This window comes from Abramis brama (assembly GCF_963993115.1).
Source record: "Abramis brama genome assembly, chromosome: 10".
Lineage (NCBI taxonomy): Eukaryota > Metazoa > Chordata > Actinopteri > Cypriniformes > Leuciscidae > Abramis > Abramis brama.
Window position 1 is genome coordinate 30,492,798 of NC_139972.1, and position 27,987 is coordinate 30,520,784.

The 27,987-nt window shown below is 37.6% G+C and overlaps 1 protein-coding gene across 1 annotated transcript in view; it reads right to left on the reverse strand.

Annotated features, from left to right (window-relative positions):
- Window positions 1-248: 248 nt before the first annotated feature.
- LOC311091491 (uncharacterized protein) overlaps window positions 249-27,987 on the reverse strand; it is a 255,781-nt gene continuing 228,042 nt past the window's right edge. The window contains exons 31-40 of the mRNA XM_084127443.1: window positions 8,877-9,323; window positions 6,527-6,970; window positions 3,808-4,065; window positions 3,476-3,718; window positions 3,129-3,374; window positions 2,251-2,508; window positions 1,852-2,157; window positions 1,466-1,735; window positions 1,293-1,376; window positions 249-936 (exon numbers count right to left, since the gene is read on the reverse strand). Coding sequence (XP_083983569.1) covers window positions 870-936; window positions 1,293-1,376; window positions 1,466-1,735; window positions 1,852-2,157; window positions 2,251-2,508; window positions 3,129-3,374; window positions 3,476-3,718; window positions 3,808-4,065; window positions 6,527-6,970; window positions 8,877-9,323 — 2,623 coding nt within the window. The 3' untranslated portion in view covers window positions 249-869. The remainder of the gene's footprint in view (window positions 937-1,292; window positions 1,377-1,465; window positions 1,736-1,851; window positions 2,158-2,250; window positions 2,509-3,128; window positions 3,375-3,475; window positions 3,719-3,807; window positions 4,066-6,526; window positions 6,971-8,876; window positions 9,324-27,987) is intronic.

The following is a 27,987-nucleotide window of genomic DNA, read 5'->3' on the forward strand; positions in this document are numbered from 1 at the left end:
AGAAGCGCTGCGCTGTTACACTACGTGAACTCACTCAGAGGCCCACACAGAAGAAAATTAATAGTTGAATAAAGTCATTATTTTATTTACTTTTTGTGTGCAAAAAAATAATTCTCGTCGCTTGATAAACTTAAGGTTGAGCCACTGTAGTCACTTGGACCATTTTAACGATGTCTTTACTAACTTTTCTGGGATGGCAGATATCGATTACCTAAGCCTATATGAGGGAGTGATCCAGCTCTCAGATTTCATCAAAAATATCTTTATTTGTGTTCCGAAGATGAATGAAAGTCTTACAGGGTTGGAACAACATGAGGGTGAGTAATTACTGAATTTTAATTTTTGGGTGAACTAACCCTTTAATTAACCTTAGTTAGGGCCATTCTAAGGGCCCATGCACTTTTGCTCAAATAAGAGTTCATTTACATCACATTTACATTTATTTATATAGCAGAGTCTTTTATCCAAAGTGACTTATACATGTGGAATACAAATGATAAAGTACAGGCTCAAACACAGAGACACAATGTCAGTCTCTTGAACTTGATGAGCAGCGACTGGAAGCCAGTTAAGACAGATCAATACATAGAACTACATTCATTAGAAATAACTCTTGCTCTAATATGTATATTAAGACAATATAAACGTTATTACCACAACATTGCAATATTTTAACCATTTCAATTGAATTATTCTGGTTTAAATGAACCAGACTACATTAAAGATATGAATAAATTAATTAATGATCATAAAAATAAACTATGACACAGATTTTTCATGCTTTGCAAAGTGATTGTCACTTTGTTTTATCATGAATTGAGTCATTTACAAAACATCTTAATGAATCATCAGGATACGGTCCAGGATCTTCACCATATTTCAAATCTCTTGTCTCCGATGAACTGCTTTCTGTCTCTGACTTTGTTTCCGAACAGCCTGAAAACACAAAATTGACCACAATATGATATAAAGTCATGTGATGAGAAAAAAGTCAGAGCCTTCAGTCAACAAGTACATTTAATTTTAAATACGCATTTTTACATATCAAAACTACAGACTTACTTAATCATATTTAAATGCTTAAAAAAATGCTTATGTGGACCTTCAACAATGTGGATCTAAAACTAAAATTAAACAATTAATTAATCAGATTACAGAAAACAGATATGACTTTATAACGTAAAAATCGAATGATTTATGTTTTGTTTAGTTAAATCACTAAAACTACTGTTTTATTAATAAATGATGTGGGTTAGAGGGTTAATAATTAAACACTGATCACACACACTTACCGCACAGTCTGGATATTGCTGTGACTGGAGACAACGCTGTGGATTCTCTCTGCTGATTCATCTGTGATATTATTGTGACTCACACTATAAGAAGAAATGAGACAGAAACAATAAAATAGCAGAAATAAACACGTTTAGTGTTTGTCTATTGCTGCCGTGTCTCTGTAACTCACTCCAGAGTCTGAGTTTTGTGCAGATGTGGCATCAGCGGCTTCATGCAGTGATCAGTGAGTTTGCAGTGACTGAGATCCAGTTCTTTCAGCCCTTCAGAATATTCCAGAAACAGCGCCAGCTGTTCACAAGCGCTCGGGTCCATCTGAGTGTGACTGAGGTCCATCTCTCCTCCCAAGGCCTGTGAAAGAGCCTCAGTCCTCCTCGAAGAGCCTCTCTGAGATCCATCTTTAATACAAGCCAGAAACTGCAGCAGCAAAGCTTTACTACAGCTGATGAGAGACAGGAGAACACAACGACAAACATGACAATAATATACAGGGAGTTTATATGGAGATAAATAATTGGACTGTGTGATATCAGTAATGGGATCTGTCAGGTTTCTCACCTCAGCTGGACTCGAGGCAGGATTGGCCAAAGTTGTTTCAGGGCCGTATCAGAGATCTCACAGTCCTGTAAAATCAACTTCACAACACTTTGGGTTTTCTGAAGCACAGATGTGATTATTCTACAGTCTTTATTTGTTAGTTTCAAATGTTGTATATTTTCCAGTGTGTCTGTTAAATCCAGAGCCGAGCAGCAGGAGAAGTCCAGTGTGTTGTGAAGAGCAGAGAGCAGAACAGACGCTGTCTCCTGCTGGAGATCAGAGGAACTGCAGCAATGAAGCAGCTTCAGCAGCAGCAGCCTGTCAACACTAACACACACACACACACACACACACTGTCAACAAAGAGATTCTTGAGCAAAACAACAGCCATTATAATATCAGTGCTGTAAATCTGTTAACCGGAGTTGTGTGACTCTGCTGAGCAAAGGCAGAAAGCTCTCCAGCTCCTCCTCTGGTACGGAGGTCCAGAGCAGATTGAGTTTAACAGTGTTGCAGTTCTCGAGAGTGAAGCGCAGGGCAGCGCAGTGAACAGAGTCCAACACTCTGCCGCTCAGATTGATGTCATTTCCTGCTGAACTCATCAGACTGGACACATACTGAGGAGAGCGAGACTCATAAATCTCCATAATGATGGACAGTGTAAAGCTGGGGCTCAACCTGTGGATAACAAGACCATTCAGTAAATCTACTTGAATCACAAGCATTTGATAAATACAAAACCCCAAACTGACAAGTAACTACAAGCAACTTCAATGACTACAATGGATGCAACTGTTTAGTCATGACTTCAGTTTGCAGGCTGCCATGGGAATTTCTAATGGGTATATAGAATAGTAATTAGAATAACAGTTCATGAGTAAAAATAAATTATGTGTTTACAACATAAATAACATATTGTGACCTCAAATGAGAGTTTTTGTTGTTTTGTTGCTAAGCTTCGGTTAAGTTAAGGACTACATAAGGACTATAACTGGATGTTATTTTAATGTGCTTGACAAATCAAACTGTTGTAGATCTAGTAGCAACTTATTAATGCGCAAAATGGTTTCAAAACTCACTTTTGAGGGATAACTGTAATTTATGTTGTGAAATATGACAAAATATATTGAAGTATTAACAACAGATGTTGTTTTACTCATAAATCAAGTAAAATAAGGTTTAAACAGCATTTGAAATTCCAGAGGAATCTCATGACACGAAAATAGCAATTCTCTCCCAGGTTTTACGACCAACAGTCTTGTAAACTGAACCGCTCTTTCCTTGAGATATTATTTTACCTTTTCAACTGGATTCTGTCCAACACCGCCAGAAGTTCTCTGATGTTTTCACAAGAGATTTTGCTCTTTCTCAAGTCCAACTTCAGATGTAGATCTTGATGTTGCAGCAGGAAATGAATCACTTCCCAGGTCAGTGAGCAGGAGATCAGATCCTTCGACACTTTCTTCAGGAAAGAGTGTGTCAGTTCATCATCCTGTGCTTCATACACCAGAGAAACCAGCTGTTGAAGAGTCTCTTTAGAGAACCTGAACACACACACACACACACACACACACACACACACAGAACAGGTTTTAAACAGGTTGATTTACTCACAGAAAATGGACCAACTGAGCTGAACACAGACCTGATAGTCACGGGTTCCTGGAGACCGAACAGAGCCGTGAGAGACAGAGCCTCTGATTTACACTCAGTAAGATCCAAACACTGAACAGACACCAGTCTCAGGAGAGACGTCAAGCTGCTCAGGATATGAGAGAGATTTCGCTTTGAGTCTTTTGTGAGCAGTGAAAACTCCTCTATCAGTGGAAAACGACCATTCAATGATCTCAGCGCTCTGAACATCTTCACTAACAGTTTGTCTTCCACACTGTCAAAGACAAAACCAGAGATCATGAGGAACAAACAGCAGATTTCAGGATGATTTAAAAGTGTGAATGCAGATGATGAATCTGAAACCTCAGTTTGTGCAGGTGTGTGATGTGTTTGAAGAGCAGTTTGAGTCCTCTGAGAGAGATGGCGTGTGTCTTCAGAGTCAGGTTTAGTTTTGAGGGCGAACGGCCCAGAACTCTCGCCACAGATCTGCAGGAGCTTCTGGGTAATTCTCCACTCAGAGTAACAGTGAAGTCTAAAGCCTGGAGCAGAGGAGTCGCCTGATCTGCCTTCACTCTCAGCCCAAACACTTTACATAGTGAAGGGATGAACTGCTCAGCATTCCTACAGGACAAGGAAATTATGAATAATTATTTATTTAAACATATAGTGCTTTGTCATACTTTCAGGCAGAAAATGTCATGCTTACATGAAAGCATAACTTTTTACTAGTCAGAAGAGTAGTATTTAACACAGACCTGAGCTGTGAGATGTAGGGCAGACACTGGAGGAATCCCCTCACTTCACTCTCTTCATCTGTCCAGTCTATCAGCTCTACTGGTTTCTTCTCTGTTTGGAGTTTCAGCACTTCTAGGAGGATGGAGCTCTTTCTCTCTGAGAGCTTTATTCTCCAGACTGCAGGAGCTGACTGATAAACTGGCTGTAATGCTGGAAGGACACTCCTGCCTGTTCGAGTCTCATAGTCCTTCACATGTGACCACAGATCCAGCAGGAGATCACCCTGATACATCTGATACTCAGTATCTTCATAATAATCCTCATCACAGGGGAAAGATGTGTAACTACACACAGATGTTAATAGTTCAGTGTAATTTTCTTCTGTATTTGCATCAAACTCTGATGCTGAAACAAACAGATTCAGCAGAAACTTTACAGCAGCTTCTCTCTCCATGTAGACAATGTCACGAAAACTGTGGAGACACACATAATTATCACTTTATTGTACAGTGTAGAAGAATATAAAATATTTAATAAAAGTGAAAATATAATCCTAAATTGAATTTAGTAACATAAGTATTTTTGTATAGCTTTTATCTTTTGGAAAATTAATACAATTCAAGTTTTGAGTTACTTAATTTCCTTAAACCTTTCATTTCAAGTACATGTAATTGAAAGTTTCTACACTGTTTGTTTTCTGATTTGACAGTAAACACTTAATCTAGAGCTCCATTAGTGTCAGGTGCTGTTTTACATCACAACAGTAATCTCACACACACACACACACACACGCCAGACCAATCACAGTATTTGTTTATAAAACATAAATTGTAGAGAATCCAAAAGCCTCTCAATATATTTCTATAGGGAGCTATAGGTGATTACATCATGACATCACACGTTTGTTTTTTAACGCCTTCAGGTGACACTATTCTCACTTTAAAAATGTATTTTAAAAGCTTTCATAATATTGCATTTATTGAAAAATAATAATAAAAAGAAAATTTAATTTTAATGGAAAAAATAGATAATAACATTGTATAAAAATTGCATTGTATCATAAAATCCCCTCAAAATTCTAAATAATAATCAAACAATATTATTGAACGAAAAAAATATTACATTGATTTCCCTGAAGAAAAAAAAAACAGTTACATTTCAAGGCTTTGGTCACTTTTGACCCTGAAGGGGACAGTGTGACCCCAAAATGAAGAGGCTCAGATCCTGTGAATATTTGATAATGTATTGTGTGATGTATATTTGGACAGAGAGATTAAGATTGTTGCTCGACTATGCAGAAACCCACTGTAACTCGATTATAACCACATATATAAACGTACTGTGAGCTGCATGAAGCTGATACAATAGAAATACATGAACAAAATCAATCTCTACAGAGACTGACTGAACAAGAGTGAGAGAAGGACTTGAACAACAGATTTACTTACAACACGACTGCCAGCGGCCAGATGCAGAAACAGAGACGCTTAGTTAAAACTGTGTCATGAGTACAGTGTTGGGCTCGTTACTCAAAACATTTATAATTCACTCATTACTAGTTACTCCTTTCAAAAATAATATTATTACTTTACTTATTACTCCCGGCCAACAGTAATTAATTACACTACTAGTTACAACACTTTTCCATTACACCTCCATAAAACTGGTAATTGCATAATTTTTGCAGCCTGTGAATCCATGAAAGTTACAAATAAACGAAGAGTACAACTGTCTCAAACTGATGACAAACCACAATTTTATTACATAACTTCTGTTATTTAATAAAGCAGCAACATAGAAAATAAAATAAAGGCTGTATTTTCAGCCGCTATATGATCTGAGCTTCTCCATCTTCAGACAAAGCCAGCTTGCTGCGTTGGTGAAGTCATGAGCGCACACACACAACAGCGATTATGAAAATTGATAGGGATGATTGGATTTTTGAATTAAAAAAAAAATGATATTAGTTACACTACTAGTTACCAGAGAAAGTAATATGACTGTAACGCATCACTAGTAACTAGTTACTGCCAAACACTGCACAAGAACTAGTCTGAACAACTAGCAGTTAGTTAGGGCTAATCAGACTTACTTTTCAGATTCAAATTACACCAATATACCTCTTTATGTAACTCTTTTAAAACAGTTATTATCAGTCTTGAATAAAATAATTAGATGACTAACTTGTAAGACTAGTCTAAGAAGTTCATGCAACTTAGTGTTTTCAATTCTGGTTCACATATATATTGTGTCCCTAACATACTCTGTACATTCATTTCATTAATTTATTGTGAGCACTGAATACAATAATCAAGCATGGTTGGTCTGTTCCTGATGAGACTCTCACCTGAGCTGTGAGATGTAGGGCAGACACTGGAGGAATCCCCTCACTTCACTCTCTTCATCTGTACAGTCTATCAGCTCTACTGGTTTCTTCTCTGTTTGGAGTTTCAGCACTTCTAGGAGGATGGAGCTCTTTCTCTCTGAGAGGGTTATTCTCCAGACTGCAGGAGCTGACTGATAAACTGGCTGTAATGCTGGAAGGACACTCCTGCCTGTTTGACTCTCATAGTCCTTCACATGTGAACACAGATCCAGCAGGAAATCACACTGATCAATCTGATACTCAGTATCTTCATAATAATCCTCATCACAGGGGAAAGATGTGTAGCTGCACACAGATGTTAATAGTTCAGTGTAATTTTCTTCTGTATTTGCATCAAACTCTGATGCTGAAACAAGCAGATTCAGCAGAAACTTTACAGCAGCTTCTCTCTTCCCGTCCCAAAATCTGTGGAGACACACATAATTATCACTTTATTGTCCAGTGTAGAATATAAAATATTGAATAAAAGTGAAAACATAATCCTAAATTGAATATTTAGTCAAATAAGGATTTCTGTATAAGCTTCTACATTTTGGAATCTAAAAAAAAACAAAAAAACAAACAAAGTTTAAGCAACTTTTGAGCAAATTTTATGATGAATTTGAACCACTGAATTTGTGGAAGAGAATTTGTGAAGCGAAATAAAATGGGCCGAAAATTGTCTGTCGAATAATATATGTTGTATTTTTAAACAGAATTAATATTTTGGAAGTTAAATCTGAAAGGGTGAATATGGATTATTGAATTTTGAATAATGAAAATGTGTGTGAAATGTTTTGAATTGAAATATTCACAGCTTGAATATACAACCATGTTGAATTTCAGCCCATAAAAATGCAAGCCCTGAAAATACAAAGCATTAAAATACAAGCAAGATTAATGCAATGCACATTTTTTCAAGTAGTGCAATTCAACAAGCTTTTTTGTTTCAAAAAACATTTGTCATTATTTTACTTCCATATCCATTAAAGTCAAGTGCTGTTTTGTCCTGTATTACGTCACATCAGTAATCACGTTTATATGCACTTTAAACATTACATTAATGTCACAGTGTCTGGTTTTGTGTTTCTGTTGTTATGTTGTGTGTGTGGCATTCTAGTGTGTGTCCTTGTTTGTTGCTTATAGTAACTAGCTGATCACTTAATCAGCCCGCAGCTGCAGCTAGTTTATTCTCTTGTGAGCTGCGGAATTAATCATTGCCTGGTGTCGGTTCGTTATATACACTTGTCACTCTTGTATACATTTGTCACTCTTGTTTGTGCTCTCTTCATCCAGTTCTAGTTGGCATGGAATAGGATCGATCTCGTCTGTGTTTCCAGACTTCTGGAGATCGTTTGGAGTTCTCTTTATCCAGTTCCAGTGTTAGGCCTGAGACCTGGTTGCCTGCCTGCTATACGTGGTGTTTTGAGTATGTTCATCTGTGAAACCTGTCTCGGCTTGTCTACAATAAACTGCTTGCTTGCATTTGGATCTATGACTCTCTTTGTGACAATTTCAGTTGGGCTAAAACATTATTAATCTCTTAAAGTGTTGTCTACATTTTATTTTAGTCCAGTTGAAATTTTACTGGTTTGGTGTTTCTGAAGACGGATGAACAGGCAACAGATAATGTGATTGTATCTTGACTTCATCCAGTATGTTAATCAGAATACAACTGGCCTCATCGTTGTGCACTAACTGTGAAAGTCAAGAGAAATGTGTGATGTTTTTTAATCTTGCAAATATTTGATAAAGTATTGTGTGATGTATATTTACTATGCAGAAACCCACTGTAGCTCGATTATAACCACAAATATAAAAGAACTATGAGCTGCATGAAGCTGATACAATAGAAATACATGAACAAAATCAATCTCTACAGAGACTGACTGAACAAGAGTGAGAGAAGGATTTGAACAACAGATTTACTTACAACACGACTGCCAGCGGCCAGATGCAGAAACAGAGACGCTTAGTTAAAACTGTGTCATGAGAACTAGTCTGAACAACTAGCAGTTAGTTAGAGCAAATCAGACTTTCTTTACAGATTTAAATTACACCAATATACCTCTTTATGTAACTCTTTTAAAACAGTTATTATCAGTCTTGAAGAAGAAAAATATGAGATGACTAACTTGTAAGAATATAAGAAGTTTATGCATCCGGCCGCTGTGATGTCGACAAAACCACACTTCAGTTCAATGTTTTCAATTCTGGTTCACAATCACATTTATATTGTCTACCTAAACATATACATTGATTTCATTAATTTATTGTGAGCACTGAATACAATAATCAAGCATGGTTGATCTGTTCCCCATGAGACTCTCACCTGAGCTGTGAGATGTAGGGCAGACACTGGAGGAATCCCCTCACTTCACTCTCTTCATCTGTCCAGTCTATCAGCTCTACTGGTTTCTTCTCTGTTTGGAGTTTCAGCACTTCTAGGAGGATGGAGCTCTTTCTCTCTGAGAGCTTTATTCTCCAGACTGCAGGAGACACTGACTGATAAACTGTCTGTAATGCTGGAAGGACACTCCTGCCTGTTTGAGTCTCATAGTCCTTCACATGTGAACACAGATCCAGCAGGAGATCACCCTGATACATCTGATACTCAGTATCTTCATAATAATCCTCATCACAGGGGAAAGATGTGTAACTACACACAGATGTTAATAGTTCAGTGTAATTTTCTTCTGTATTTGCATCAAACTCTGATGCTGAAACAAACAGATTCAGCAGAAACTTTACAGCAGCTTCTCTCTTCCCGTCCCAAAATCTGTGGAGACACACACATAATTATCACTTTATTGTCCAGTGTAGAATATAAAATATTGAATAAAAGTGAAAACATAATCCTAAATTGAATATTTAGTCAAATAAGGATTTCTGTATAGCTTCTACATTTTGGAATCTAAAAAAAAACAAAAAAAAAACAAAGTTTAAGCAACTTTTGAGCAAATTTTATGATGAATTTGAACCACTGAATTTGTGGAAGAGAATTTGTGAAGCGAAATAAAATGGGCCGAAAATTGTCTGTCGAATAATATATGTTGTATTTTTAAACAGAATTAATATTTTGGAAGTTAAATCTGAAAGGGTGAATATGGATTATTGAATTTTTAATAATGAAAATGTGTGTGAAATGTTTGGAATTGAAATATTCACAGCTTGAATATACAACCATGTTGAATTCAGCCCATAAAAATGCAAGCCCTAAAAATACAATCTATTCAAATACAAGCAGGGTTAAAAGGTACAATATGCAAGATTTTTTCTGCCGCTAGAGGGCGCTACATTCCAAAAAACAACAACGGCGTAGCTTGATGACTATGTGAGGGAGCGTGGAATGATGGGAACTGTCGTTTTAAACTCCACCGTGGATGTAAATCAGTCAGACGGGAATCGAAAAAAATCATGTTCATGGATGAGGTAAAGTTTTATTTTTATAAATGTTGCGTTTAATGACATGCTTTTTGTGGCGAGGGGGGCGTGGTTCAGTGCGGTCTGTAATGGGAGAGAGAAGAGACGAGCGGGATGCTAGGTCAAGTGCAAATGACGAACACCTGTGTCTTATTGCAGTGATCGGCGTGGAGAGACCGCTTATAAGCCGCGCGCTGGAACGAGAGAGAGAGACTGTCACTGGAGAGAAAATTGGACGCAGAGAAAGAAAACCGGTGGATCCGAGCTCTCATTTTTGAACTGTTTTGTGCCGTCGCGGTTGCCACGATGAATGCGCGTTGTGCGCGACTTTTGTTTGTTTTGTTTTATTTTAATAAAGTACGAGTCCCAGTCACGCCGACCCCTGTCTTCCTTCCTGACTCTTGAACCTTATCACACTTTTATTTCATTAAAATGAATTAACCGCAAGAAAAGTAAGGTTTAATACTAAATTGGTTATCATAGATGTTACTGTATGTCGAATTCATTGTTGTGATAACGCGGCGCAGTTTTACGTGTTCTAAACAATTGTAAAAGTACATTCGAACATACCCACATCATTTGCCAAAATACTGATTAATCTTTATGTATAACACATGCTATGTTTATTTACATGGCCATAAACACCAGACGTGATAAACAATGTCAATAAACTAAACATAAACCTAAAGCAATAATACTTTCCTTACATAAACATAACATTACCGAATGCTACATTTAGAAAATATAAAATTAAGCATGCTTTGTCGATGGAACCAGCTGCAATCGGTAAAGAATAATTGTGTTCCATAACGACTACACGAAACAAGCTAACGTTTGTTGCTTGATAGACGCTACAACTACAACTTCTGCATTTGTCCAGGACTCCACGAACGGAAACCGAGGGTAACGCGGATATGACGCAATTGACTGGCGACTCCCAGCTCCCCCCTGCTCTAACGCCCCATTTCCTTGGTTAAAATCGCAATTTTCTCACGATTTAAAAATAGTTGGAAAATGTTGGGACATTGTAAGTAATCAACTTAACAAAATATATAACACTGGCCTTGAGATTTTGGGATATTTTAATGCAAAATTCTTACATATTGTACCTTTAATGCAATGCACATTTTTTCAAGTAGTGCAATTCAACAAGCTTTTCGGTTTCAAAAACATTTGTCATTATTTTACTTCCATATCCATTGAAGTCAAGTGCTGTTTTGTCCTGTATTACGTCACATCAGTAATCACGTTTATCGTACACACTTTAAACATTATATTTCAGTTGGGCTTAAACATTATTAGCCTCTTAAGATGTTGTCCATTTTTAAAGTCCAGTTGAAATTGTACTGGTTTGGTGTTTCTGAAGACGAATGAACAGGCAACAGATAATGTGATTGTATCTTGACTTTTTCCAGTATGTTAATCAGAATACAACTGGCCTCATCGTTGTGCACTAACTGTGAAAGTCAAGAGCAGGGCCGTCGCTAGTGGGGTGAAAGGTGGTTACAATTATAGGGGCCCCCGCTGCCCAGGGGCCCCACAAAATCCAGCAGTTATACTTTAGGCCCCTGTATGAATAATTCTAATATATTAGTTGTATGCCTGAGATTTAAATAAAAAACACAAAAACATGCAATTTGGTTAAATATTTTTTCCAAATATCTGCTTCTCTTACCTCCCTAAAAATGGTTTAGTCCGATCTAAAGTATTTATTAATTATTCAGTCAGTGATAAACATCAGATGGACCCAATAAAATTGTAAATCCCACCCCAGCTCATAAACAGAACCAATCAGAGTTGAGGCGGCAGTGCCTGAAGTTAATGATGAACTTGGTGGAAGAGCAGGAGACTGACTGACTGAAAAATGTTGGGGGAAAGAAAACATAAATCAGGGCACCAGAAACGCCATGAAAAGAAGGAGAGGGAGGCCAGGAGAGTTGTTGTATCCCAGTCGATCAAGACGTTCTTAAAGACTATTTGTATTGTTATTTCGGTGGAAATAAGAAAAGTACCGTCTACAGCCTGCCGGGTCCTGTCACTTTTGATTATCGGTGCGCATCACAATCGACCGAATGATTACGTGGTCAAAAGTCCTGTCTTTTTACACTATTGTAAATAGAGTTAAAAAATTGACACGAGTCACGACGCATTGCATTATGCACATGACCTTTCAAGAAAACATGAATACAACACACTGCACTTGAATGAATACATTTATTAGCTTTATTTAATAATATTACCAGTTCCATATTATCTTTATTAAAAAATAAGACAATAGATGTTTTATTTTTTAAATTTGACAGCATTCTTTTCTATTTCTAAATGTTTACTTTTTGATTTATGAATTCTAACAGACTGATGATGGGGGGGGGGGGGGGGGGGGGGTATTTTGCTGTTACTTTTTTAAAATTGGTTTTATTATTATTTAACAATTTATTGCTTTTTGTTAGTTTTTATTAGTTGTAATTTTTATATAAACATTTAACTTTTAAAATAAAGGTTTTACAACAGCATCACCATATTCTGTTATATGTGGGCCTCTATGCTCATCTATTGTACAGTATATGATATTGGTGGAGGGTGGTGGGGGGCACATCAATATATTTTCTGGGGGCCCGAATCCTCTAGCTACGGCCCTAGTCAAGAGTAATGTGTGATGTTTTTAATCTTGCAAATATTTGATAAAGTATTGTGTTATGTATATTTACTATACAGAAACCCACTGTAACTCGATTATAACCACAAATATAAAAGATCTGTGAGCTGCATGAAGCTGATACAATAGAAATACATGAACAAAATCAATCTCTACAGAGACTGACTGAACAAGAGTGAGAGAAGGATTTGATCAACAGATTTACTTACAACACGACTGCCAGCGGCCAGATGCAGAAACAGAGACGCTTAGTTAAAACTGTTATGAGAACTAGTCTGAACAACTAGCAGTTAGTGAGAGCAAATCAGACTTTTTTTACAGATTTAAATTACACCAATCTACCTCTTTATCACTGCAAAAAAAAATTACATCCCCAAGTCAAAAATTTCAAGTGACCGATAACATCTAAATTTTTCAATTAGTCTGACGTATTATTTCTCATTGAGCCAATGTTAACAGAAAACTGCAACAAGAATTTCACTTGGGCCAATTGAAAAATTTAGATGTTATCGGTCACTTGAAATTTTTGATTTGGGAGGGTTAGAAATTTTTTACAGTGTAACTGGTTTAAAACAGTTATTATCAGTCTTGAAGAAGAAAAATATGAGATGACTAACTTGTAAGAATCTAAGAAGTTTATGCATCCGGCCGCTGTGATGTCGACAAAACCACACTTCAATTCAGTGTTTTCAATTCTGGTTCACGATCACATTTATATCGTCTACCCAACATAAACATTGATTTCATTAATTTATTAATTTATTGTGAGCACTGAATACAATAATAAAGCATGGTTGGTTTGTTCCCCATGAGACTCTCACCTGAGCTGTGAGATGTAGGGCAGACACTGGAGGAATCCCCTCACTTCACTCTCTTCATCTGTCCAGTCTATCAGCTCTACTGGTTTCTTCTCTGTTTGGAGTTTCAGCACTTCTAGGAGGATGGAGCTCTTTCTCTCTGAGAGCTTTATTCTCCAGACTGCAGGAGCTGACTGATAAACTGGCTGTAATGCTGAAAGGACACTCCTGCCTGTTTGAGTCTCATAGTCCTTCACATGTGACCACAGATCCAGCAGGAAATCACATCTCTCATAATTCACAGATGACAGCAGTTTCTTCATAGTTTCTTCTATTGTCTCTTTCTGGTGAACAGCCGCTTGCAGACACAAATCCAGTATTAATCTCTTTCTTTTCTCCCATGATTCAGATGATTTATTCTGTTCAACAAATCTAAAGAAAGAATGAACAAGATTCAGTTAGAGATGACAAAGGAGACAAATAAAGATTCTTGAAATTAATCAAACAGTTTGTCAGATAATAACTAAGGTCAGTGTAATTGAACAGTGAAAAGTGATGAACAGATGTTTTAATAATTATCTTTAGTATTCAGTTTTGCTCTGAAGTGGAATTGCATTTTTTTGTATCAAAATATCAAATGATTATTGGCAAAATTGAACCACACTAGTTGAAATCAATTACATTCTTCAAAAAAAAGAAAAGAAAAAAAAAGTGCAAAACTGCAAATATACTGTGAAACATAATGAAACAAATACAGTAATTTAAATAATTTCCTGAAACCGCAAGTTCTACATTATTAGTTTAATAAACAGATTCAGTTGATGTTACTGTAAATCTCTGTCAGACAGAAGGTTGCTCCACCATTACTGATGCATTAGTAAACACTTTGGCTGCATTTACACTGTCAACCAATTCCATTTATTCTCCAGATATCTAGAAACCGAAATATATTCACGTATCAGCTGTGAGTCTCGCTGTGTGGAAGAAAACATTATAAACTCAGGAAACACAGAACCGCTGATCACAAACAGATGTGTTGCCAGATCCAGTTGTTAGTCACCACAACACAAGACCAACACGTTTCAGAAGAGGTATTGCCTAGCTGAGACTTCTTGTCTAAAATCATACATCCCTAGTTACCAAAGTCGATATTAGTAGGGCCACATTTTTCCCTTTTCTCTGGTGAATAGCTACAGTATTATGTTTGTTGACCAATAAGGCATTTATGAAATGAGGAATCAAATTTTCTTTGATATTTTGACGTCATTTAAGATGTAATTGTAAAATAAAAAAACTTTTCAGACCCCCCAAAAAATGTCATAAGTTGAAATCAAGCTGCTAAATGACTTGTTTTCTACTTCCTCCACATTGACATTAGACTGTGATAGATATTTTCATCTGACCAACTCCACAACAACACATCAATGCCTACTTTACCATTTCATTTTGTTAAACTGTCCAGCAGTGGAGAACAATGAAGTGACAAGAAAGAGAGAGCAGTTCACCCAAGACTATAGAGGTGCTCATGTTAACAGGCACCTGAAGCTTACTGCAAGTTTTAAACTAGTTCAATATTAAGATGTTAGGGAAGATCTGCACAGCCTTCTGAAGGACTCCAGCATTAGGAACAAATGGATGGTTTATATTAAACAATGTCTAGGGTCATGTTGGAAGATTATGTTTGTTCTGATCATTTCACTACAGACTTGGTTTTGTGATCAGGCAAAATTTAATGCAGAGTTTGGAAAGAAACGTTTATTGAAAGATAGAGCAATGCCAACTCTATTAGATCAGACAGCAGCACATCGCAAAGCGCAAGTAAACAATTTCATTACAAAACAAATGTAAACAAATTCATAATGCTTTGCTTGTAAATGCAGTTTTATATTTATGGATAATGTTTTCAAAACACACACGTGCAATATTGGAGGCACTGATACTTTTTCCTATGAAATGACCTTCGCCAATCGTAACAGTGGCCGTTTACTGACAAGCCTTAAAGGAGATGTAGCACTTAAACCAAGTGTTTGAGACAGAAGGTCAAAATGAGGGTTGAAAATTATCTTTTTGAATATATGACTGAATTTAAAATAGAGTAAAAATATTGAAATAATTACAAACATCATGTCAAGGTCGAATGGTTGATTTCATTACTTTTCTGCTCTTAGTGTGTTTCGTGGCTCAATATTAATGTAAATGCAGTCAGTTTCATCTCAAGTGAATGTAAACAGTAGGAACTAAAAAATGAATAGGTATCAAAACAACAGATCTGTCTTACAGTCTTACAGCCAAAATCTTCAGCTACATTAAAACAATAGAAATGAAGCTTACATCACTAATGGATCTGACATAAATATATTTCTAATTAATCTAAATTAACAATATTATTTATTAAAATAAACTGAATCCTACTATGGGTGTAATTTTCCTGATGAGACTCTCACCTGAGCTGTGAGATGTAGGGCAGACACTGGAGGAATCCCCTCACTTCACTCTCTTCATCTGTCCAGTCTATCAGCTCTACTGGTTTCTTCTCTGTTTGGAGTTTCAGCACTTCTAGGAGGATGGAGCTCTTTCTCTCTGAGAGCTTTATTCTCCAGACTGCAGGAGCTGACTGATAAACTGGCTGTAATGCTGGAAGGACACTCCTGCCTGTTTGAGTCTCATAGTCCTTCACATGTGAACACAGATCCAGCAGGAAATCACATATCCCATAATTCACAGATGATATCAGTTTCTTCACAGTTTCTTCTGTTGTCTCTTTCTGGTGAACAGCAGCTTGCAGACACAAATCCAGTATAAATGATCTCTTTCTGTTCTCCCATGATTCAGATGATTTATTCTGTGGTTCAACAAATCTAAAGAAAGGCAAGGCAAGTTTATTTAGCACATTTCATACACTATGGCAATTCAAAGTGCTTTACATAGAGAGGAATAAAAGGGTGTAGAATTACATTAAAGCTATTTTAAGGCATGACAATTTATTTATTTTTCAAGGAAAGAAAGTTTAAATACAGTATGTCATTTTGGTGATTAAAGATAAGTTTTAAGGGATAAAATGATTGACTACAGGGGGACTTTACGTTTTTTGGATAATCACAAAATAAAAGCAAGGAAAATTCAAACAGTTATTCAAAAGCTTTACATAGAAAGGAATTATAATAATCACACTATAGCAATTCATAAAGGTTTGCATAGACACAAAATAAAAGCAGGGTAAATTAAAAACTTTTTATAAAAGTTATAAAAGAAATTTAAAAGAGATAAATGATACAGTTATAAAATGAATTAGAGTAAAATGAATTAAAATAGTAAATAAACTTCTCATCTGGCAAAACACCGGTGTATCTTATTTCGACTCTGAGATTTCCCCATGACGGTCAGTATTCTTCTGTGGATTTTCATATACCGTGGATTATCTGAGCCCACCAGATTAGTAATCTGAACCAATCCAGACCAGTAATCTGTACTAGTCACCACAGTGTTCTCATGACCGTCAGGAGTCAATCCCTCTCAAACTCCACCACAGAAAGGTGAGCACTGGCTCACAAATTTGGTCATCAGGACCATCAGGGTTTCCCCCACTACTAAAATACCCTTCACAAAACACCGGTTATCAATCAGTGCCGTTTGAGTTCAGTTTAGAATCAAAAGGAAGAATACAGAGATAAAATACAGTGTAATCAGTCGGACGGACAGTGGCACAGTGCTCATTCAGTAAATGCACAGCTAAACAGAAGAGTTTTGAGTCTGGATTTGAATGTGACTGTAGGAGCACATCTGATCTCTTCTGGAAGCTGGTCCAGCATAGTAGCTAAAAGCAGACTCGCCATGTTTAGTGAACCCTTGGTATTTCTAGTTGATGTGATCCTAATGATCTGAGTGATCTGTTGGGTTTATATTCAGTGAGCATATCTGCAATGTATTGAGGTCCTAGGCAACTGAATGATTTATATACCAGTAATAATACTTTAAAATCAATCCTAAATGTAACTGGGAGCCAGTGTAAAGACCCGAGGACTGGTGTGATATGTTCATATTTTCTGTTTCTGCTCAGCATTCTGTATGAGCTGCAACTGTTTTATGGTCTTTTTGGGAAGGCCAGTGAGGAGTCCATTACAATAATCCACCCTGCTGGTGACGAAAGCATGAACAAGTTTCTCTAAGTCTTGTCTGGAAACAAAGCATCTAATTCTTGCAATATTTTTCAGATGAAAGTATGCTGATTTAGTTATTGTTCTGACATGACTGACAAGGTCTGACTCCAGAATCACACTGAGATTCCTGACTTGATTTTTAGATGTTAGACCTCTAGCGTCAAGGTATGCGTTCACCTTGAGAGCTTCATCCTTGTTTCCAAATGCAATGACTTCAGTTTTGTCTTTGTTTAGCTTAAGAAAGTTTTGGCACGGTTTTCAGCCTGTCAAGAAGTATGTTGTGATCGACAGTGTCAATTGCAGCACTGAGGTCAAGTAGTACCAGCACTGATAATTTGCCTGAATCAATATTTAAGCGAATAATGTTTATTATCTTTATGAGCGCTGTCTCTGTGCTGTGGTGCGGTCGGAAACCAGATTGAAAATTGTCCAAAAAAAGTATCCATTCAAGCTTAAGAATTTGTTCAGCTGATTGAAGACAACTTTTTCAATGATCTTGTCTATGAAAGGAAGATTTGAGATCGGTCTATAGTTGCTTAATATGGTCTTATCCAGATTGCTCTTTTTCAGGAGGGGCTTGACAACTGCAGTTTTTAGGGAGTTTGGAAAACTCCCAGAGAGAAGTGAGGCATTTACCACTTCTAGGAGATCTGCTTCTAAACAGTTTAACACACTTTTGAAAAAAGATGTGGGAAGTGTGTCAAGGGCGCAGGTTGATGTTTTAAGGTGCTGTACGGTTTCTTCCAAAATCAGAAAGAAAGAACAATATTTAGTTAGAGATGACAAAGGAAAGGAAGTGTTAATATGAAAATGATCAACTGACACTGATCTACTGAAACTGATATACTGAATATAATCTGATCAGCAGGAGACAGAAGAGTATTTCATCCTCTGAAGTTTGTGGTGAGAATCAGCATGTCAGTCCTGAACACTCTGTCAGGTTTATTTTGTGATAATGACCAGATGACTGTATATTATTTCTTACAATTTAAGTTATGCAAGACTAGTAAATATAGTAAATATATATGAAGGACTAAAAATGACAGAAATAAATAAATAAATGCAGAAATAATAGTGAAAATAAATACATTTTGGTAATATAAATGGCTATTTCTGTATTTTTACATGTATTTATTTATTTATTTATGCATTTCTATATGTATTTATTTATGTATTTATACATTTATTTATATATTTATGTATTTATATATTTATTTATTTATATATTTATATATGTATTTATTTATACATTTATTTATTCCTACATTTATTTATTTCTGTATTTCCACATTTCTACATTTATTTATTTCTATATTTCCACATTTATTTATTTCTGTATTTCCACATTTCTACATTTATTTTTCCCTGCGCATGTATGCTAATTAACCAATGGCTAAGCCACGCCCCCAAACGCGATGAGCCAATCACAGTACGCATAGCTAACCCAATACACTCGGACATTCTCTGCTTCCTCGTCCATTGCAATGCATTGCGGTTATCAGTTTTCATTCGTTTTTATGTTTTTTCTTGTCATTTTGGCTTTTAAACCGCGTGTGTGTGTGATTTTGGTTGGGTGACAGTTGTAGGTTACAGTTTGACAAGAGCTTACAGTTTGACAAAAGCACAATGTTATGTTTTACACAAATATAAGTAGGCTAAACACTTTGCAGTTTTAATTATGTCCTGTATGAACAAAATGGAGTATGTTTTTATGTTTCCACTGTTCGATCGCGCCCGCTCTCTGACACACACACACACACACACACAGAGAGACACACAAACACACACACATTCCAGCAATGCAATCTTGACATCGCAGCCTGTTCATTATTCTGCGCTCACACCAAACGCAAATAGAGCGTCAAATTCGCGCGTATCCGCGTCTAGTTCGACGCTTGAACATTTTGAATCCAAAGCGAATAGGACGCACGTATAAAGCGAGCGTTTGAAGCGAAATAGCACCAAACTATAACGTTTACACTGTGAACTGTAAATCTTTGTTCTGGAGCTGAAGCTTATCGACCTTCTCAACAATAACATTATTAATATAACCCTCCAATGCATATTTAAGGCCCTTTTGGTGACATCGAGATGATATATAATCTTTCTGTCTCCAAAAAATCATCAATTGCCTCCTGTGAAATGTCTCCTACTGTGACAGCTGCCAAAGCGCCTGTTACCGAATGTTGACTGTTTGTCCGAGTGAGTGGAGGGGGCGTGGTTAGCCATTGGTCAATTAGCATACATGCGCAGGGAAAAATAAATGTAGAAATGTGGAAATACAGAAATAAATAAATGTAGAAAAGTGGAAATACAGAAATAAATAAATGTAGGAATAAATAAATGTATAAATAAATACATATATAAATATATAAATAAATAAATATATAAATACATAAATATATAAATAAATGTATAAATACATAAATAAATACATAAATAAATACATATAGAAATGCATAAATAAATAAATACATGTAAAAATACAGAAATAGCCATTTATATTACCAAAATGTATTTATTTTCACTATTATTTCTGCATTTATTTATTTATTTCTACTTTTATTTATTTATTTATTTATTTTTAGTTCTGTCATTTTTAGTCCTTCATAAATATATACAATTGTGGTAATAATACTCCAAAAACTTTGATGCTATTTGTTCAGGTCAAAGTTCATATGAAGTACATATTTACAAAGTATATTTGACAAATTAAGCCCAAGTTAAAAATTGGCAGCAACACACATGTAATTATTTTATTTTTTGTAAGACTGTGATTCTTAAATCTATGATCATAATTGTTTACGGATATACATTTTCTTTGTAAGAGTATAACTCCAAAATACGTTTGGTTTAGTTTACAGGCACAATGTGGACTTTTACTGCAGCTCAGTTACAAACACAAACACTATATAAAAGAGTAAAAGTGCCTTAAAGTACAAAATGACTATTAAAATAATATGACTACCAGGGTGGGAATTATGTAATTTTAGGGGCAAGGCCATTTGGCCTCCACCTTTTTTTTTTTTTTTTAGGGGCACCAAGGCCATATGACAGGGCACAAAGGCCATCGTACAATTCGATGGTTTTCCCATTCAGATTGATAGCATAACATCCTAATTTGGAATAAGACATGGATTATGACTTTTTTAATAAAAAAAAAAAAAATTTAATGAGAGAGAGCGCCATTACATCCAGAAGGTATACACCCTCACACAACAATAGAAACAACATAAATGCCAATAAAAGCATTCAGAAACACCACAAATGCCAATAAAAGCATTCAGAAACAACACAAATGCCAATAAATTAATAATTTCCTGCATTGTCGAACGCTCTTCTTCATGTGTTTCAAATATGGACTATAATGTTCAGTAGAGCGCCCTCAGGCTGCTGATATGAATTGAAAACACAGCACATCAGTATACAGCGCTCATAATGATTACATCGACGCATTTGGCTATAAATTCAATAAAATATTATTCCTGTCAATAGAAATCTGATGTAAACTGAGAATATATCAATATTTCTCCAAATCTGCACACTTTTGAGCTAAAAGCCGTGAGGGACGTTGTTTTGTGAATCGCTTTCATGACGACAGCACAGGAGTTTTTTATGAATGGGAGCGTCTGACGCTCATAATTCATAAAGTTATCGACTCATTTTTGCATTTCATAACTCCTGACACAAATTAAGACATAACTGTCAATATAAATTTCTCAGAATACAATAGTGGTCAAATACTGAAACGTGAGTCTTATATCTTTTTAATGATGTAAGTTATAGTTTGTCAAGGTAATAACATTAAATCTTATAGTAACTTTGAACTATTAAAAAAAAAAAAACGCTTCAGTGCGCCGACGCCGTTACCTCTGGAACCTTGCATAGGGCCCTTTTCTGAAAAGGGCACTTATCTACTAGCAAATAGATTTTGATATTTTTAGGTCAAACCGTTCTTGTCTGTCAGTCATATAATGCAGGTCTATGGTCACGGTCTCAAAGAGCAGGCACAGAGTCCAAATTAAAACAATTCCCCATCGTCCAAATTAAACAATTCCCCATCGTAAGTACACATTGATGGCCTAAGACACGAAACGAGCGGTTTGTGTGAGAAAACGAACAGTACTTATATCGTTTTTACCTCTTGTAACACAGCGACGTCGTGATCTGAGGGCGCCCGCGCTTCCTGCTGTGTGACGTGTGCGCAGACTGGTGCATAGATAGACATATAGATTTCGCCTTGGCTACGGCAGTTCATGAACGAATGCCGTAGCCAAGGCGAAATCTAGTGTATATATCTATGCACCAGTGTAGACAACAGAGTGTCGTTCTTCTGTTGGTGCTGACGTTACATGCTTCTTGCACTGCTGTTTTGATGCGTGAGATCATCGATGTGATTATGACACTGCACCTGCGCGAATCCACAAACTAATTGAAGTTCAGAGACTACTTGGGTGGAACTTGGACAGGGCCAGGGCACACAGGCCACTGTGGCCGTACGATGATTTTTTTTTCACGGGGCATGAAGGCCAAAGTGTAGGGCAACGGCGGCCATGGCCGCGGTATAATTCCCACCCTGATGACTACAGTCACAGACATTAATAAACATGTGTCAAATAAATTGTTCCCAAAAAGTGTGCATGTATGCACCTGAGGTCCATCTATCTGGGGAAAGTACAGGCGTTTGAACTATTGGTGAGAGCAGAGTGGCTGATAAATAAAGCGGTAACACTTTACAATACGGGTGCACTAATATATATGAATTCATGCTTAACTAATGCACAGATAATCATGTGTTAATGTATGACTCATGAAGAACTAAAGCATTAATTATTACTGCATAAGCAACTAATAAAGCATCTATATGATGAAAAGATTAAGTAATATATGAAGTTATTAATTAAATGTGTCAATATATTAATTCCTTAATAACACACTGTATTAACTAATAGTGTAAATGAATGCGTTAATTACCACAATTGGTCAAAGCTATGTACTTCAACTTCTAGTTCTCTGCTTTAATTAATCATTAACTAATGATTTGCAAATGTATCATTATGTTATGACTTATTAACTAATTGTTAAGTGATATGTCATTCATGGGTTTGACAGTGGCACATGCAGTGAATGTGATGTCAGAGAATGTGTTTGAAGGATGGGTAAGTTGGGCTGCACACAAATATCAGCACACCAGAATCTGACCAACTGACCGCTGTTAAACACTGTGTTTAAACTGGACGTGACCATTATTGGTCATACCGCAACAGCTGTCTACATTGGACATGACAGACCAATGCAAGTTCATTTGTCCTTTATAACAGAAGTAGCGCAAGAGCCTGGAGTACATCAGAAATAGAAAGTGGCATCAGTTTACTGTCGGGGTTTTGCTGTGTCGTGTAGTGTCATGCCACATCCAGCATAGCATCACTATCACTGACTATAATGGACATTATATTGTCTTTGTGCGTCTAGACACAGTGTTATGAAATAGCAATACCCGGCCGCATGTTCTCAGAGTTCCACCTTTGAACCCTAGACCTCAAGCTTAACCTGACATATTCCTGTGCCATGAACAACAAGGTACTAGATGAGGTAGTTCATCTGGTATAGATACATTTACACTATTAGTTAAAGGGGTCATATAATGCCATTTTTGTACAAGCTAATATGATTCTTTAGGGTCTAAATTAAAAGTCTGTAATATACTTTAATTAAAAATTCTCATTAGCATTGTAAGAAAACACTCATTTTACCTGGTCAAAAACAGCTGTTTTCAGCACGCCGTTTAAGTGCATGTGTCTTTAAATGATAATGAGCTTTGCTCACCCCGCCCCTCTGTTCTGTGCGTACACCGTTTGTTAACACAATAACACAATAACCATAGCGCGTTGTTCATTATAAACGTGGAGTTATGAATTATATTGAGAACGTTGTACATATAAAACATGCCGTAATGTACCTTGAGTGTAAACAGCCGCATTCATCGTGAAGCGTGCAGCAGGCGATTTGCAAAGATTAATATAAATATGAATATAAAGGTTAATAAAACGTTACACTCACTTCAGTTATTCTGGAGGTGCAGCAGGAACACGAATAGTTGGTACCGATCCTTTTTTCAGGAGTAGCTTCTTAGCAAAACCAGCTTTATATTGACCTCGTTTGTAAAGCAGTCTGGTGTGTGAAATGATTCGCGCAAACATGAAAGCATTGACGTTGATCGTGGGGAATATTCCCTTCGAAAACAAACATCAAAATGACTGCTGTGTTCTTTATTACACCCAAGAACAGAACACCACAATCGCTTAGACGCCATTCTGCTCATAGACAGTGCTCCAGCGTATCAACAATGACCGCGCCGGTCCGTGCGGACTATGATTGACAGCTCACTCATGAGCAAGGGCGGGTCTGTGTTGAAACGCTGCTGTCAATCAACAATCGTGGGAGGAGCGGCTTGATTTGAGATGGGGGAAAACATATAAGAAGATTAAAAAAAAACACTGGATGGATTTTTTATCATTTTATGATGGTTGTGTACAGGCACTGCCAACACACATTTCAGTACAATCAACTTGTAAAAGTGCATGTACCATTATATGACCCCTTTAATACAATATGTTATTAAGGAATTAATACATTATGACACATTTAATTAATAACAATTCATATTACTTAATCAATTAATCATATAGACTTTTTATTAGTTGCTAATGCAGTAATAATTAATTGTTTAGAATAGATCAAACACACAGTCATACATTAACACATGATTATCTGTGCATTAGTTAAGCATGAATTAATGCTTAATAGTGCACCCGTATTGTAAAGTGTTACCAAAAACTTCCTCAGACTGTCTCAGAAAAGCTTTTTACTCTACTCTGTTTAAGAATGATCTGTCATTAATTGTATTAGTTTTGGGGAATTAATGAAGTGGTTGTTATTTCTGAGAATTTTTGCCTGAGCAATATTAGAGACAGACTAAATAGTAGTGCAGATTCTTTCAGAGTAAGATAAAGGGCCCTATCTTGCACCCAGCGCAATTGACTTTGTACACCGACGCATGTATAATTCCTATTTTGCACCCACGCACAGCGGACTTTTCCCTCCACAGACGCACGTCGGTAAACTAGGAAATACACTTGCACTCCCGGGGGTGGTTCAGCGCAAAGAGGAGGCGTGTTCTGGCGCAAACGTTCCCTGGTGCTATTTTGCAGGTTTAGAAAACAATTCCGCCACTGACCAGGAAAAACCGAGTTTAAAGTCAGTGGCGCGTTGCGCATGTTATTCATATGCTATTTTAAGGGCGCATGCTTGGCCATAATCAATGTAGCATGTGCACAACGCGCATGCACTTTGCTTATCTCATTTACACACAGACGCAGCAGTTTTCATTTTTGCAAATCATACATTATTACAATAGATAGATAGATAGATAGATAGATACACAATTTATTATAAAAGCATACATCTAGCTTACACATTTACCCAAATTACCATACGCCTGTTTAACCGAAGTTAATTTGGGTGGGTTTCTCCATCCCCAATGTAACTTCTCTCTCTTTTACGGCCGTGAAGAGAGCGTTGCTCTCCTTCGGCTGTGAACCGCTCCTGGCACGCGCCTGGCAAATCCGCCGTTATAATAGGAATCCGCCATGGAACAAGCGTGCCTGCTCTTAAAGGGAATGTGAGATGTCTCTCTGATTGGTTTATTTCACGTTACGCCCAAACCACACCTGTGAGTAATGAAGCTCCTTCAGACCAACCCATTTTAGAATTGCGTCGGTTGCAAGAGTCATTCATCCCGCCGGTATAATAGCAACAGCGCCCAAGACCCGCCCACAAAGTTACTTGTGTTTCGCGCTTGATACTTGCGTTTCAGATCGTTAAAATAGGGCCCAAAGTGAGAATAGCTTTTCTGAGGAATATTGATTCAAAGTAAAAAGTGGATTAAACATTTTTTCTAGTAATTGTCATGTAAAGTGTGATTGATTGTTGCCTCTAATTGCCACATACAAACCTTTGAACTCTTAACTGGGAACGATAAAAATTAAACACGTAAAAACATTTGTAAAAACAAATGTGCATCTGTAAAACTATTTAGCCTGTAGAACTTGTATTTGCATCGTTACAAAGACAGAATTACTCATAATGGCTTCACTGACTGATTTTGTCAAATATAAAAATTAATTTTAAATATAAAGTATTTAGACCTGAGCTGTGAGATGTAGGGCAGACACTGGAGGAATCCCCTCACTTCCCTCTCTTTATCTATCCAGTCTATCAGCTCTACTGGTTTCTTCTCTGTTTGGAGTTTCAGCACTTCTAGGAGGATGGAGCTCTTTCTCTCTGAGAGCTTTATTCTCCAGACTGCAGGAGCTGACTGATAAACTGGCTGTAATGCTGGAAGGACTCATTATCTGCACTCATTATCTACCTTGTTATCACGTGTACTTAAGTTCAGTTCTGTTTGTGTTCATTGTTGGGTATTGTCTACATTACGTGTGTGTGTGAGTGAGTAGCTCTCTCTCTGGTTTGGATTTATGACTGTGGATTAATTAAAGAGACTTTCCTCTTCATTATTGTGTTCGTGTTGATCATCTACACAGCATAATTGACAGAATACCTGACCCAGGTAATTAATGCGGTGCGTTATATTAGTGTCTGTGACATTGTGTTTTTTGGGCCTTTTGTTTTTTCCTCATCCTCATGGACAATCCTAGCCTGGCAAGCCAGACCTACATCAAGATGTTAGGTCTGGCAACTCACCATAGACACGGCTCAATCCAAGGGGCGGGATAAACGGCTGTCTTTCAAATTCCCTCGGCACGCAATAGGACAGCGCTTCAACCAACCAGAGCGTTTTCCCAACAGCGGAGCTAACGTTAGTTGATAGATTCAACTTTTAAATCTGGCCGGCAAAACTACGAACACATCTTCCTTTTTTTAAGAATGACTTAAGTGCCGTTCTTTGCTCTTTTCTCAAAGAAAAGCTTAACTCCAAGCCCTCCAGAGTCGCGGCCAAAGCCGATTCGAAAGACTGTTCTCCAGCAGCCGCCATTCTTTGTTTTCATTCAAGCAGGGAACCGTCGCAACTCTGTCGTCATCATGTTAAGCCCGCCCCGCCTACTCTATACACGATGTGATTGGCCTGACCCAATTTAGGTTTTTGCAGCTCGAAAGTCAATGGAGAGTTGCTAGACTGCCCTGGCTGCAAAATACATTTTGCTGCCGCTAGGGTGCGTCTAGATTTCTAGGCTAGGACAATCCCAATTTTTTGTTAATTTGCCTTGAGTTGGTTAATAGCTCCCTCGAGAGACATTTAGAGGACTATATATTTCTTGCCAATCTCTCAGACTTCCCGGATAACTGCCTCTGCACCTTCCTGTATGGAGGCCTGAACATCACCACTAAGGAGCAGTTGTCCGGGGAGGGACCTCAGGAGAGCTTTGAGGATTTCATGGAGTCACGAACACGTGGAGTCCAGCCCCACTCGCAACCCAGCACACAACCAAGACCATCCAGACTGCGAGGACCGACAGTAAGAGCCCACCACAGACAACGTGAGAGACTCCACCGTGACATTTGAGCCAGCGCCCACAGAAGCGACCGAGCTGAACATCGTCATGGAGCAATGCATGTCTGACTGCGAGCCGGCTGGAATTCGAGGGCATGGAAGTGAGCCCCACCCACCCTCCCGCCACTGAGAGTGAGTATTTGGTTCCAGCACAGGAAAACTTTCATTATTTTGGAGAATTTGACTTGTTTGCCCCATTATCTTCTGAATCTGTCTGTCATGTCCTAAATTCTCTGTTCCCGCCCAATCCCCCTCTCCCACCACCTCTCCAAAATACTGTTTTATGTTTGGGTGATATTTGTCTGGCCCTTCAAGCTCCTTCCCAGTTCCCAAACATTTCTGCCGCCCAATCACCGCTTTCTCCCATTAGCCCCTCTGTTCCACCTCAGCCTCCTCCACCTAGGTCATCAGAGTCCTGTCATTCCATCGGCTCTCCGGCTATGCGGTGGGCTCCACCTCCTACGTCGTCACCGCCTCCTGTCGTCACCATGATACCATCCGGCTGTCTTCTTCCATGGCTCCTCCCTCCAGCTACACCGCCGTGGAGCGCAGCCGTGGTTGTGCATTGGGGTATCATCGACCTGCCCCTGCTCAAGGCCATCCCATGGATCCTTCCACCGTCATCACCACCCTGGACTCTTCTGTTCTGTCTCCTCCTGTCTCCTCAGCTGTCCACCTACAGAACCGCCTCCTGTATCCTCTGCCTGTTTTGGCATCTCCTCATCCTCCATGCCTCCTTGTCTCTATGGCACAAGGATGTGCCTTCCGGGAGGGGGCATTCTGTCACGGTTCTGTTAGTTTGGACTTTTTGTGTTTCACCACCTTCTGCCTGAGTTAGT